General features: G+C 51.1%; 6 protein-coding genes across 6 annotated transcripts; 2 read left to right on the forward strand and 4 right to left on the reverse strand.

Annotated features, from left to right (window-relative positions):
* Positions 1–684: 684 nt before the first annotated feature.
* Positions 685–1617, reverse strand: BDW74DRAFT_117311 (ankyrin repeat protein). Its single transcript, XM_073721934.1, has 2 exons — positions 891–1617; positions 685–819 (listed from the first exon to the last, which is right to left on the reverse strand). Coding segments are annotated over exons 1-2 (441 nt in total). The 5' UTR covers positions 1331–1617; the 3' UTR covers positions 685–818.
* Positions 1618–1898: 281 nt separating this feature from the next.
* On the reverse strand, positions 1899–4391 carry lysF (homoaconitase LysF; the record flags this gene model as incomplete). The annotated part of the gene is made up of 3 exons (XM_073730645.1): positions 1899–3928; positions 3999–4299; positions 4386–4391. 3 exons carry the CDS (start codon positions 4389–4391, stop codon positions 1899–1901), a joined length of 2337 nt encoding a protein of 778 aa, XP_073577974.1.
* Positions 4392–4618: 227 nt separating this feature from the next.
* Positions 4619–5891, reverse strand: BDW74DRAFT_163704 (cytochrome b5 reductase family protein). The gene has a single exon (XM_073726146.1). It carries the CDS (start codon positions 5872–5874, stop codon positions 4708–4710), a length of 1167 nt encoding a protein of 388 aa, XP_073577975.1. The 5' UTR covers positions 5875–5891; the 3' UTR covers positions 4619–4707.
* Positions 5892–6259: 368 nt separating this feature from the next.
* Positions 6260–10757, forward strand: BDW74DRAFT_171622 (uncharacterized protein; the record flags this gene model as incomplete). Its single annotated transcript, XM_073727342.1, has 7 exons — positions 6260–7291; positions 7339–8129; positions 8914–9159; positions 9213–9234; positions 9288–9560; positions 9621–9815; positions 9867–10757. The coding sequence occupies 7 exons, from the start codon at positions 6260–6262 to the stop codon at positions 10755–10757; spliced, it is 3450 nt and encodes a 1149-aa protein (XP_073577976.1).
* Positions 10758–11334: 577 nt separating this feature from the next.
* Positions 11335–12418, forward strand: BDW74DRAFT_183892 (polysaccharide deacetylase family protein; the record flags this gene model as incomplete). Its single annotated transcript, XM_073730646.1, has 4 exons — positions 11335–11440; positions 11491–12068; positions 12125–12228; positions 12283–12418. The coding sequence occupies 4 exons, from the start codon at positions 11335–11337 to the stop codon at positions 12416–12418; spliced, it is 924 nt and encodes a 307-aa protein (XP_073577977.1).
* BDW74DRAFT_163709 (replication factor C subunit 4) lies at positions 11967–14009 on the reverse strand. The gene is made up of 7 exons (XM_073726147.1): positions 13855–14009; positions 13581–13801; positions 13430–13529; positions 12959–13381; positions 12284–12892; positions 12126–12229; positions 11967–12069 (listed from the first exon to the last, which is right to left on the reverse strand). The coding sequence occupies exons 1-5, from the start codon at positions 13941–13943 to the stop codon at positions 12670–12672; spliced, it is 1056 nt and encodes a 351-aa protein (XP_073577978.1). The 5' UTR covers positions 13944–14009; the 3' UTR covers positions 11967–12069; positions 12126–12229; positions 12284–12669.
* Between the last annotated feature and the right edge of the window lie 14 nt (positions 14010–14023).

The raw sequence follows: 14023 nt of genomic DNA on the forward strand, positions 1-14023 counted from the left end.
CAACTGCCTCATTACCACAGTGCGCTGCAACAAGAAGCGCAGTTCGGCGGGTCGGTAGGTGCTTCGCCTCCAGGTCGCACCCACGCTCAATGAGTCTTTCCACGTCATTCCAAGAACTCGTCTGAGCGGTCTTGACAATGAGGGGAGTGCCGGCTCCTTCCGCAGACGTAAGGTCAATGCTTGTATTAATATCTCTATCATGCTGGCGCCGCCGGGTGTTTATTGAGCCATCTGTCAGACCTCGTCTGGGGATATGCTGAGAGGACACTGATTTCATGCTGGCTTGACTGAGTCGCCGAAAGACAGACTGGAGTTTTCCACGTTTTGTTCCCTTACCCGGGTCAAGCAAAGGTGACCGGAAGGAGTCAGACTTGGACCGATGAGTATGATTAGATGTGGGTATGCGCGCGGTAGGGCTCAACGTTGCGCTGTTGGTATGACCAATTTTCGGACTGAATGCACCAGAAGGGTGACTGGGTATCACTAGACTGCCTGTGCGGGGCCTTGACACGCTTGTAGGTACTTCACTGCCGTAGCCTTCATCGGTCATTCGACTGTGATTGCCGTTGCTCGTAGCGGACCTCGTCTCTGGTCCCGAGTACGAGAGTTGCGGTACACGCTGATATGGCAAGGTGGTAGCCAGGGTTCTGTCAAATTCGAAGACCGTATCTCCAGTCGTGGACTCGCGTTGACTCTGTCTGGAAGCGGTATCGGCTCGAGAACCAGCATACCCCGTTGAGGAACGTAGCGTAGCAGCGTCGTCTGCGACCTTCCGTATGATGTGGCGGCTCTCTGCTTTACGCAAAAGCTCCACTTGCTCTGCAGAAGATTGGCTGAATATATCCAGTCAGGCCTTGCTGGATGGGCGGTTGACAATTGAACCAACTCACCATTGGCAAGCTTGCACCAACAGTTGTAGCGCAACCACCTGAGAATGAAGCCTCTCCTGATGCCCCCTCATGGTATCTTCTCTCCAGAGAACCCTAATGCGGGTGCGGAAGCCGACTGCAACCTCATTTGGCGATGCGCCCTGCGTCAAAACGTGAACCTCGTTTGAGAGGGCCTCCATGACCGTGCGGCAGCCATCAAGTGCAACTTCCAGGCTCCTACTGTATTCGGCTGGATATTCGCGTAGTCTGGCACTTGTCCAGACCTCCAAATGCGTGATTGCAGCCTTGATCGTTCTCAGTTGTTGCTCGAGCGTCCCGATCGTAAGGTCGGCGTGTTGGTATTTCTCGCGCAGACTTGCTAGACCCGCTAGTGTTTCGCTAATGACCTGCCCGACCTGGAAAGCTCCTGAAATTAATCCAATTGCAGACAAAGGATCCATGCTGTATCAATCGGCTAAGAGAGACCATGACATGGCCTCTCCAAGTTACCGGTCAGGCCACACACAGAGCAATGGTGGTAAAAAAACTGTGATAATAAATTCAGTCGTGAAATCTACTAGACAATAAGCACAAATGACACGGTTGATGCAAAGGATATATACTCGACGGAGGGAAGGAGGGAACGACAAGCGTTCAAGATCAGATGCAATGGGGCTGAGCGAGCGAGCACTGCCCCCCGCCCTCATGCAGGAGAATCGACCTCCATCCTGGCCAACCACTTGGGTTAGGACGTAAGAACCAAGGCAGGACTCGAAATCCGCCCGATCATGAGAACAATGAAAATAGTCCGAATTGAGCAATCAGATCGCTTTTATATACATACATATCCAACACTAAGCCTAAGGTTTAAACAGTAGCAATGCCGAACACGAGCGCCTGAATGCATGCGGCATGACTCAACGCCTGGTTATGTCAATGCCGTTGAATTCCTCTCGATACTCAAAAGGAACACGCTGGGTATAATAGAACAGAAAACAACCACTTCGGTAAGGAGCAGGCTCACTGGCTTCATGCACCAATGGCATTCTTGACCCATTTCTCCAGTCCACCCTTGGCAATAATCTCCTGGACGTTGGGCGGTAATTCTCCAACCTTGTGCGTCCACTTGGGCCCATTCTCGCCTTCCTGAACCTCGATTTGGCTCTTGCGCACATCCCAGGTCAGGGTCCATCCAGTGCGGCGAGTGAGAACCTTCTCACCCGAGCCAAACGTCTCCCGAAGGCGCTCAACCAGTCGTGGAACTTCAAGCCCCATCAGAGCATTGTTGATACTGTTGCGGGAAAAGATGTTTCCGAAGCTACCTGATACAACCAGAGGAATCTTCTTGGCCAGGATAGCAGTAGCGGCTTGCTCACGGGAGCTCCCGCAGCCGAAGTTAAAACCGCTGACTAGGATATCTCCTTCCTTGGCAGTGGTCGAGAACTCTGGATCGTAGTTTTCCATGCAGACACGGGCCATGGTTTCCGGAGGCACGTCATCCTGATAGGTGTACTTCCCAGGGTAGATTCCGTCGGTGTTGACATTATCGGCGTCGCAGAAGACGAGTTCTCCGGAGACACGTTCGGGAAATCCGGGGTAGATCTCCGTCAGGCCCTGCTCGGATACCTCAGCCGCCGGGGCCTCTGCGGCAAAACGCTTCTCGCCGTCCGCCACAAGATCATCTAACTGACCAATTAATTTCTCCAAGGCTTCTTCATTGGTGAGCATGCGTTCCTCCTCTCGGATGCCATCTCCTTCACCGCGAACCACTTCTGTCCAGCCTTCGGGTGTCTGGTACCAGCCGGGTCCGTTGAGCTTGCCGCTCAGCGCGCTGGCAGCGACGACCTCTGGGCTTCCCAAATACGCCTTCGCCTCAGTGCTACCCATGCGACCCTTGAAGTTACGGTTGGAGGCACTGATACCGACCTCTCCAGGTTCCAGCAAACCTTGACCCATACCAATGCAAGGTCCACATCCAGCCGGCAGCTGCGTCGCTCCAGCCTCAAGTAACGTCTGCCAGTCTCCATTGCCCTCAGCTGCGATCTGTTCCGGGATCGAAGCAGCCGCGATGTAGAAGTTGACGCCATCAGCAATCTTAGGAATCTTGCCACCATTCTTCTCAGCAGCGTCCTTGAACACCTTGGCAGCGGCAGCGATGTCGGAAGCTCGCGAGTTTGTGCATGAAACGAGATAAGCTTTGTTCACCTTGATGTTCTGGGCCTCAAGTTCCTTGAGAGGCGTAGCAACTTTGACAGAGTTTGGTCCAGAAACGTAAGGAGAGAGTGTTGAAAGGTCCAAGAAAAGCTCCTTGGCATATTTGGCGCCCTTATCAGCCGTCAACGGGTTGTCAAACAGCTGCTCCAGGAGCGGGTGTGTGAATCTCTCAGCGGCCCGGGTCTTGAACGGGCCGTCCGCAAGCCCCATGGCTGCGGTTGTGGCCTTGCCTCTCAGCCATCCCTTGAGCACACTGTCAATGGGGAACAGTCCAGACAGCGCGCCCCATTCAGTTGTCATATTGGCGATAGTCAACCGAGTATCCACTGAAAGGCTTCGCATTGTCTCCTCAGCTCCGGTAAATTCAATCGCATGGTTCAAAACGTCGTCCTTGTTAAACAGACCACAAAGGGCAACAATAACGTCTTTACCCGTCACACCAGGAGGCAGTACACCCTTGAAAGTCACCTTCGCAACTGGAGGGATCTGCCACCAAGTTTTACCGGTAGCCCAGACACTTGCCGCATCAGTTCTCACGATGGGAGTACCTAGACATCCCACACCGCCGTACATGTTGCTGTGGGAGTCGCTTGCGACAGCAAGAGTACCGGGCCAAGCAAACCCCTCCTCGATCATAATCTGGTGGCCAATACCTCTTCCAGCAGGGTAAAACTCCACGCCATGCTTAGTGGCGAATTCCTCGATTTGTTGATATTTTTTCAGATTCTTGTCAGACTTATTCTGCACGTCGTGGTCAAGGGTCATCACAATCTGATCTGGGTTATGCAGGCGAGAAGCTCCAATGGACATGAACTTCAATGCGCAAGGCCAACTGTTGTCATGTGCTAAAGTCCATCTGTTAGCGTGTGTCATGTTCATCACCATTTGGGACCAACTGCTGAGAATCGGACATACTCATGCAACGATGGGGTGAGATAGTGACATAATCGCCGGCCTTGACGAATTTGCCCTGCGGCAATCCCACTGAGTATTTCTGTACAATCTTCTCCGTGAGTGTCTGCGGCACGGCCTTCGAGGAAGAGGAATTCAGCGCGGAGAACAATGCGGCGGAGGAAGGATCTTCAAGCTGTGACTGGAAGACGTCTTGAAACTGTCGTCTGGTGGAAGTGAGTGTGCGTTGTTGATAGTTCTTCGACATGGCGCATCGCAGAACCGCCCAGCGGCGGCCAAGGCCGCTTTGCGACACGAATCGTGACTACATTGAGTCAGTACGCTGGACGGCATTGACAAAGCTGCTGCTTGCAGATGGGTACTGCAATTGAACTCAGGCAGATAACTCACCGTCATTTTTGTTCTTGCGGAACGCGGAGAAGGTGGTGAAGTTTGTCCGAATTATTCTGCGCGATGTTCGCTCTAAGTTTTGTACCTGGCGAATCAGGTGGCGCGGATTATCATTGGTCAACCAGCTTGAATGTCCGGGGTTGTCTCGGCGGGAACTTGGTTAGCGTGCCGAGACCGCCCGAGATCTCCGTTATCGGAATATGTTCTAGGAATACTGTAGTTCTGTAGTGTAGTATGAGGGCACCTCGTCATCGTTATTTGGCAATGTATTATACCTATGCTACAAAGGACAGGAATCCGCTTTGAACCAGGCGGTGGGCCATCAAAGCTTCCACACAGCCCAATCATGGAACTCAAGCTCCTTGATAATACCTTGGAGCGGGCCCTGTAGCTCCATGCCTTGCGCCCAAAGCTTAGGCCCGGCCATATAGCTGATAAATCCTTCTGGTCCCGAAACAAGGATCAAGTTGCGGTTGCCTTTCCCGTGGGATGAAGACATGGCAGTTCTGGTACAGTCCAATATAGACTTCTTACCAATGAAACTGCTTTCCTCGTCGACGAAATACTGCACAGTAACCTGCTCAGGATACTGCGCCTTAAGAGCTTCAATTTCTCGAACAATAAGGGACGATGCCACACTGCCCCCTACCTCCGTAGGAGCATGACTGCTGGCTGGTTTTGGAGATCCGAAGACCCGGGAAAACCATGACAATCGTACCTCAGGAGCCGTGTCCGTAGATTCATTGCGCCCACCTAAACAGTCCTGCCGCTGCCGATTCGCCCACAGAATGTGTATCTTAGGTTTGTTGAGCTGCGTTGTGCGCCGAAGAAGGATATGTCCTGCTTGTAGAGCAGGGACAATGCCAGTTCCGCCGGCAACGAAGATGACTGTGTCTGTCTCCGAAGGGATCTCGCATTCAACCCGGGGCCCGCGCACCTCAATGCGTGATCCTATTTTTAGGCTGTGCAAGTACCTGGAAACTTCACCGAAAGGGTCTTTGCGAATGAAAAACCGCAGACACTCGTCCCCCTCAGTGTCTGACGTTGGCGGTAAAGGAGTATAATCTCGGCCAATCTGCAGTTGTGGTTGCTTGAACATGACACTCCATATCCCGGTATTCCATGCCTCCTCGTATATCCCGAGATTGCTTCCACCGGATTTCGGAGGCTTAATCGTAAACAAGCTGCCGGTGGATGAGACGGGTTCCCGAGATACTAGCTCGTATGAAGTGAACCGAACGGGATTTAGAGTTGTCGAGCCCGCTTTTGCATCTTGCGTCCACTTGATGTATGCGCCAACTCCTGCAGCTGTGATTGTGATGAAAGTCAACCGCAGCCACCGGCGGGAAACAGGAGATGCTGTGGGTGATTGCGCCGAGGACGAAGACGAGGAACAACTAGTGGCATGTCGTCGCTGTGACCCAACTATCGACCGCGTGGAATGTGCATCTTGAAGTAAGAAGCCCGGTGACCGAATTCTGGGCTTCATGGGTTGGTCGAAAGCGCAAGCTAGGAACTTCGTAGTCTTTCGGACTCCGCTCGGTTGGCCATTGTTGCCCTTTTTCATGGAGTTAAAGCGCTAGTCCGAATCGGGTATGAATGACGATCCTCCTCCAGGTCATTATTATTATTCGAGTACTCCGTTTGAGCGCCAGTCAAAAGGCAAACCCGGTCGCTTCTCTGTTCTAAATTCTGAACTTCTGTCGCTTATGTCGCTTCAACGCTTCTGGGATCAGCTTTTTGTCCTCGGCTGACCTTAAGAGATACCCTTCCTTGCCTGCTGATCTACTGACTGGCATGGCATCCACTTAAATGCCGCTGCTTTGATCACCTACCCGACCTCCTTTCGACAATCAACCCAGCTTCAAGACGCCATGTCCCGGATTACTTTCTCCGCTCCCGAATTGCGATCCGATCACGGTGCTAGAGACTCACTAGAGCTTGCCTCTCTAGCCTCCTCCTCTCCTGAATCAGGCCTGGAGCTCTCCCGCTCCTCCTCCCCCTCGGGCATTTCGTCCTCGCGCAAGCTATCGCTCGAAGACGAGGATCCCCTTTCGAGCTCGGGTCTACATACAAATAATCTATCCTTGCGACCGCGACCTGTGCGGTCGTACTCTGTCTCTTCCGCTTTCGATTTTGGGAGGAATCTGTTTCCCTTGTCCCAGACTGCCGATGGTTACGCTCCCTTGGGGGCACCGACCCAATTTGATGGAGAAAACGGCGGTAGCGATGGCTCGTTGGAACGGAATAAGACGTTGACCTATATCAATGGGCTATCCTTGGTGGTGGGGCTGGTTATTGGGTCGGGAATCTTCTCTTCACCCAGCCAAGTGAACGCCAATGCAGGGTCGCCTGGTGGTGCACTGATTGCATGGCTCATTGCTGGCTTACTGGCCTGGACAGGTGCGGCAAGTTACGCCGAGCTAGGAGGCGCTATTCCCTTGAACGGTGGTGCTCAGGCTTATTTGTCGAAGATATTTGGCGAGTTGGCGGGGTTTCTCTTTACCTGGTGTGCCGTCTTAGTACTTAAGCCTGGCAGTGCAGCCATAATCTCGATTATTTTCGGCGAGTATGTGGTTCGGGCAATACTAGGGACTGAAGTGGAACCAATCAATCCTTGGATCAACAAGGGAGTCGCTTTCGGTGGACTTTTTATTGTGACTTGTCTCAACTGTCTATCCACTCGACTCGCTGCACGGATTGGTGACCTTTTCATGCTCTTCAAATTTGTTGCTTTGATTGGAGTCGCTATCATTGGGGTTATTGTTGCTGCCACCGGCCTCTCAGCAAAGGGGCAGGCCAACCAAGAGTGGAAAACTAGCTGGTTTGAGGGTACGAACATGGATATATCTGGCTGGGCTATGGCTTTGTATGCAGGTCTATGGGCCTTTGATGGTTGGGACAACGTAGGTTCTTCTGAATCCAGGTCCCGGGTTGTTTCACTAACAAATAGCAGACAAACTACGTGACGGGTGAATTTAAGAACCCTAACCGCGATCTTCCACGCGTGATTCATACGGCAATGCCCCTGGTCATTGTCTCTTATCTCCTGGCCAACATCTCCTACTTCTTCGTCCTCCCGCACTCTACCATCGAGGCTACCAATACCATTGCTGTTCAGTTTGGTGACAAAGTCTTTGGTGGTGTCGGAGCCTTGATCTTTGCTTTGATTGTTTCTGCAAGCTGCTTTGGCGCACTAAACGCGACTATCTTTACCAGCGGACGCCTGGTCTACGCAGCAGGTAAGGAAGGCTATCTTCCTTCACTGTTTGGCAAACTCTGGACTCAAGGCTCTACCACTGGGTTGGACCGGCTCCAGCGTCAATCTTGGCCCAGCAAGCTCGTGTCTCGTGTCTTTGGCAATGGGACATGGATCGGCTATACGCCCATCAATGCTATGGCGTTGAATAGCATACTCACTCTGCTATACATCATTGTTGGCGAGTTCAGTACTCTCGTCACCTTCTACGGCGTTGCAGGATACACTTTTTACTTTCTCACCGTACTCGGTCTCATCGTGCTTCGTGTTCGCGAGCCGCATCTAGAACGGCCTTATAAAACTTGGATTTCGACACCGATTATATTCTGCTGCGTCAGCCTTTTTCTACTCAGTCGCGCCGTGATTTCTGAACCCCTACAAACGCTGATTGTAGTAGCGTTTATCGTGGCTGGCATCCCGGTTTTTATATACCGCATTTACAAGCGGGACGGTCAAAAGGCGTTTCGGGCATTGAGATTCTGGGAGTCACGATGACCACGAACGACATTTTGCACTTATTTATTCGCTTCCCCAAACTCGGGTCGAACTTCATTACCGATCATTGGTTTTATTATACATTTTCATATCTGATTTTGTGAAAGAGTTACGCATGTGTTGGTACCTACTCACTAGCGTGACATCCTGAGCTCAGATCCTGATTTATAATTCTACTGACGAACTCATGGCGTGTTGGATCTTGGACGAGGTTTTTTGCGTTTCAGTTAGCACTCAGACACTTCCCTTGTATTATAGAATTGCTGGACTTGGAATGCGGTGGATACATGCGATGGACGATTCTATGAATATTTTGGCGGTGACTGGAAACCCTATAATCAGTAACATACAAGAGAGGTGTGTGATTATGTCTTATAGAAGGACTCCATTGACATTCTAGAATTACATGCACAATCCCTCGGGTTGGCACTACCGCCACTTTTGCAGCATACCGTGCTTGAGGTACTTGATCAGAGCCTGCCACTATTAGTCAACTGCTTATCATGCTGAAGGCCTGCAAACGACCTCTTCTCCAACTCACTCCACTGGAACGGAACCCCCGACGTTAGCCGAAGGTCATGACTCCAAGATTTACCCCAAAATGCGCTGTATTTGCCCAGGTGCACGATGCATATCTCCAAATTAAGGATAAACTCCTCTGCCACATAAGAACAAGACCGGGAGCCTGAAGACCTCTAGGCCAAGGTGCTCGCCTCCGACTCTTTCAACATACTGCATTGATTAAAACCCGACGTTTGACACAAGAATGGGCAGTCTGCAACCGTGGGAGGAGACAGCCGCAAAGAAACGCGCTTCGCGTGACCAGGCCCTCAAGCCGTATCTCGTCTCCGATATTGACAGCCGGCCGCCCCGGATTCGCTCTGTCCAGGATCGCTCTTGTCTGGGAGATGATCCACTGGTCCAGGAGATTACAGATATCCGTAGCATATCGGCCCTGGTCGAGCAACTCCAGAGAGGTCGCTTCTCTGCCGAGCAAGTCACTTCCGCGTACATCAGGAGGTAGCTATACTCAGCTGCTCGTCATTTAATCTACCCGTACTGATTGATGCTAGGGCTACTGTAGCTCACCAGCTAGTATGTCAAGGGGTTAAGCTAGTCCTGCAGTTTTAGCTGACAAAATACTCCAGACAAATTGCATTACGGAAGTCATATTCGAAGATGCCTTGATCCAAGCCCGAGAGCTCGATAAGATTATTAAGGAAACGGGCCAACTCAAAGGTCCCCTTCACGGCGTGCCAGTTACAGTTAAGGATCAGTTTAATGTCAAGGGCTACGACTCGACCATCGGCTATGTTGGCCGGTCGTTTTCTCCTGCATCCGAAGATGCAGTTTTGGTTCAGATGCTGAAAAGTATGGGGGCCATTATCCTGGCTAAGACAAACCTACCACAAAGCATTATGGTTTGTCTCCGCCAACTATTTAAACACTGTTTGTTGTACGAGACTGACGGCGACATCTAGTGGGCGGAGACTGAGAACCCTCTTTGGGGCCTGACCGTCAATCCTCGAAACCCTGCGCTCACGCCTGGCGGCTCTACTGGTGGCGAGAGTGCATTACTCGCATTGCATGGGTCTATCATAGGGTTTGGCACAGATATCGGCGGCAGCGTTCGGATCCCTCAAAGCATTATGGGTTCGTACGGGTTCAAGCCAAGTGTACGGTTACCACCATTTGAGGCGTAATGTTCCCAGCTAACAGTGGAGTAGAGCAGCAGATTACCATACCGCGGTGTCCCCGTCTCCACGGAGGGCCAGGAACACGTTCCCTCATCCGTTGGCCCAATGGCCCGGGATATCCACTCTATATGTTATATCAGCCGACTTCTAGCTAATGCTCGGCCATGGGATCTAGATCCGAGATGCGCAACGATTCCGTGGAACGAAAGCATTTTCCAAGATATACAGTCCCGACCACTGGTAATAGGTCTGATCTTGGACGATGGTGTGGTCAAGGTACATCCTCCTATTGAACGTGCGATTCGGGAACTTGCAGCCAAGCTCGAAGCAAATGGGCATGAGCTCATCACCTGGGACGCCTCAGACCATCTGAGCTACATCAATCTTATGGACCGATACTATACTGTCGACGGAGGAGAGGATGTCCGTCGCGATGTCGCTGTGGCCGGAGAGCCCTTCATACCTCACGTTGAAGCATTGGTAAATCGAGGTAAACCAATATCGGTCTACGAGTATTGGCAAATGAACACGGAGAGAAACAACCTCCAGAAAAGATATCTTGACAAATGGAATGTAGCCCGTTCACCGTCTGGAAAACCTGTTGATGTCCTGCTTAGCCCGACCATGCCACACGTTGCGGTGCCTCACCGGAGCGTGCGCTGGGTTGGGTATACCAAGATCTGGAATCTGCTCGACTATCCTGCCATCACTTTTCCCGTGGATGAAGTCAGGGCTGGCAAGGATGTACAGCCGTCAAACTACCAGCCGAGAAATGAGCTTGATGCATGGAATTGGAACCTCTACGACACTGGTGCCATGGATGGGCACCCGGTGAGCTTGCAAGTCATCGGGAAAAGGCTGGAGGAGGAGCGTGTGCTAGCGGCTGCTACAGTGATTGAAGAGATTTGGCGTAGTCATTAGTTTGGTTATCGAATCCGCTCCCCATTCCTCAGCCCCCGCCTATCCCCACTTCTGACCTCGTTGGACAGTTGTTGGGTTGGTTGGACCCTGGCTCGATGTTGGGGTCGTGAGGGGTAATATTTCAAACATCCAGGTCGTGTCCTGAGATAGATTGTTTAGTGATGAAGTATATGATGCACAGGACGTGTGTTCGTCAAGCATTATCCATAAAATCATACAAAGAACAAGTTCGTGGGTCCTCAGTTTAGTTGAATGCCGCGCAGCGATAAGCAAGCAACCCCTCATGCCCTGATAAGATCAGCGGGGATCACTCCAACATCTACTGTATCAAGTACCCCAAGACTCCGATTATCAGCTCCACGGCAAATGCGCCGAGTTACGTACACCGAATCTAGTCTATCTCAAGCTATTCCGAGGTTGTCCGAGAGATTTATTGCGTAACTGAATCTCACTGGGGGCAGCCTTTATCGGTCCCCAAAGCTAACCCCACCCTCGGACAGTATAAAAAGCTTAGGAGAACTCTGCACCAAGAGACAATTGTCCCCCCTCCAACGTAAAAATAACAAACACCAGCAACATGGGAAAGAAGCGAGTCCTCGTATCATACGGCGTCGACATTGACGCCGTCTCGGGATGGCTAGGTTCATATGGCGGCGAAGACAGCGCCAGTGATATCAGTCGAGGTATGCATGGACATGGCAAACAGAAGTCATCATGTTTCTGACCACCAAAGGTCTCTTCGCCGGTCACGTCGGCACCCCGCGCCTCCTCAAACTGTTCGAGAAATACAACATCAAAGCCACCTGGTTCATTCCCGGCCACTCGCTCGAAACCTTCCCCGAAGAATGCGCCATGGTCCGCGACGCTGGGCACGAGATCGGATTGCACGGATACAGCCACGAGAATCCCACGGACATGACCATCGAGCAGCAAAAGATCATCCTCGACAAGACCTACCGCATGATCACCGATTTCTGCGGCAAGCCCCCACGCGGCACTGTTGCGCCGTGGTGGGAGACGTCCCAGGAGATGACGGAGTTGCTGCTCGACTACGGGATTGAATACGACCACTCCATGCTCCATCATGATTGTCAGATGTATTGGCTTCGAACGGGAGACAGCTGGACGAAGATCAATTATAGCCAGAAGCCGGAAACTTGGATGAAGCCTCTGGAGAGAGGCAAAGAGACTGGGTTGGTCGAGATCCCGGGCAATTGGTACCTCGATGACTTGCCGCCGATGATGTTTATCAAGAAGGCGCCGAATAGTCATGGGTGGGTAAATCCAAGGGACGTTGAGGATATTTGGAAGGTCGGTTCAAAACCTTGCTCCTGAGTCGAGGCTTAGTGCTGACTTATGGTTCTCAGGACCATTTTGATTACTTCTACCGCGAGTACGATGAGTTTGTCTTCCCCATGACCATCCATCCTGATGTCTCTGGTCGTCCGCATGTTCTTCTTATGCATGAAAGGTAAGTCTTCATATGATCATTTTGAGTGAGCCGTTCTGGTACTGACACTTCTAGGATCATTGAACATATCAATAAGCACGAGGGCGTGGAATGGGTGACAATGGAGCAGATGTGCGACGACTTTAAGAGCAAGAACAAGCCTCCAGCTGGTGCTAGAACGCCCGCATCCCCATCATCAGTACCTAGATAATTCGCAATCAGCAGCATGTTTCATGAGGGCCTTTTCTTTGCGTTCTTCATTTTGCCATAGCCGGATAGGCCTTCGTAGAGGTGACAAATTGGGGTTTGTGAAGAGGAAGTTTGCCCTCCCAGTTGATTTTTAATAGTACACAGATGGTATCGTGAAAGGTGCGTAATGGTTCATAGGACAGCTCTCTAGGTATATAATCGCTTCATTAGTGGAACTTGACGTCCCCAACACCCTGCCAAATTATCGTTGCCTCACGACCTGGGCTCAAATAGCTGGGGCTTCATATTCACTTTGCTGATTTTTGCTACTAGTCCACTTAACTGCAGTAGACTTTGTACGCCATCAAGGATCCTCATATGTGTAAACCCAATCTCACGAATAAACTCCAGTTTCGAGTGTTCGGACAGTGTAGGAATTGTCTTGGTCACCTTGAACATAGTGCTGATAATGTCATGAGCCGAGTACCCCAGGTCCCTGTTTGCAAATTAGCTAAGCCGAAAAAAAAAAAAAAAAAAGCATTCATTAGAGAGACGGTATTACCATAGCTCGTTTAGTGTTTCCAGAGCAGAGTCCACTTTTCCATCCCAGCAGGCTTTGATCATTGCCTGGACCTTGATTGGGTGAGGGCTATCAACCACACGAAAGACGTTATCCCCGCTGACCAAACCAAATCCGGACCAGGTACTCTGTAGATTGTTGAGGGCCTGGCGCATATCTCCCTCGGCACTGAATACTAGTGCTGCCAGTCCGTCCTCGGTATGTTTTACCTGCTCTGCGTCGCAAACCTGCTTCAATCGCTTCACAATTTGCGCGTCGGTCAATCGGGCATACCGAAGAATAGCACATCGCGACTGGAGTGGTTCAATAATCTTGTTCGACTGGTTGCATGCAAAGGCGAATCGTGTCGTGGAAGAATAGATTTCCATTGTCCGCCGCAACGCCTGCTGGGCGCCGGAGGTCATACTGGAAAGTCATGAGCGGCTATCCCAAGCATAAAGTAGATAAACATACCTGTCGGCTTCATCAAGTATAACAAGCTTGTGACGTCCAGGAGGTAAAGTGACTTTCTTCTGGGCAAATCCTTTGATACGATTCCGCACCACGTCGATACCTTGATAAATGAGTTAGAGCTTGATATTCTTAACATCAGGACAGACTATACCCCTCTCATCACTGGCATTCAATTCCAGAACAGCCTCCTTGTAAGCATCCCCAAGTAATTGCCGCGCCAGGCAGAGAATCGAAGTCGTCTTTCCGATACCAGGCATACCCGAGATAATCACATGAGGCATATTTCCATCTTTGGCGATAATTTTCAACCGTTCCACTGTCTCTGTGTTGCCGACAACATCGTCAAGAAATACTGGGCGGTACTTCTCGACCCTTTAAATAATACGTCAGTATCGGAGCTCTTGGGTATTCATCAAGCAACGTACCACGGCAGTTCATAATCTGGGGGGGCCCCGGCAGTGTTAGCCTTTAAGGCATTGCGCGCAGCAGTAGCGGATGATTCAGCTTGAGCCATGGGGGCAGTTCGCTAGTCCAGAATCGATGGTATTGACGTTTGTAGGAATTGAAGTTCGGGGTTACGCTCCGTGATGAGGA

Source organism: Aspergillus multicolor, assembly GCF_047715735.1.
Source record: "Aspergillus multicolor strain CBS 133.54 unplaced genomic scaffold BDW74scaffold_52, whole genome shotgun sequence".
Classification (NCBI taxonomy): domain Eukaryota; kingdom Fungi; phylum Ascomycota; class Eurotiomycetes; order Eurotiales; family Aspergillaceae; genus Aspergillus; species Aspergillus multicolor.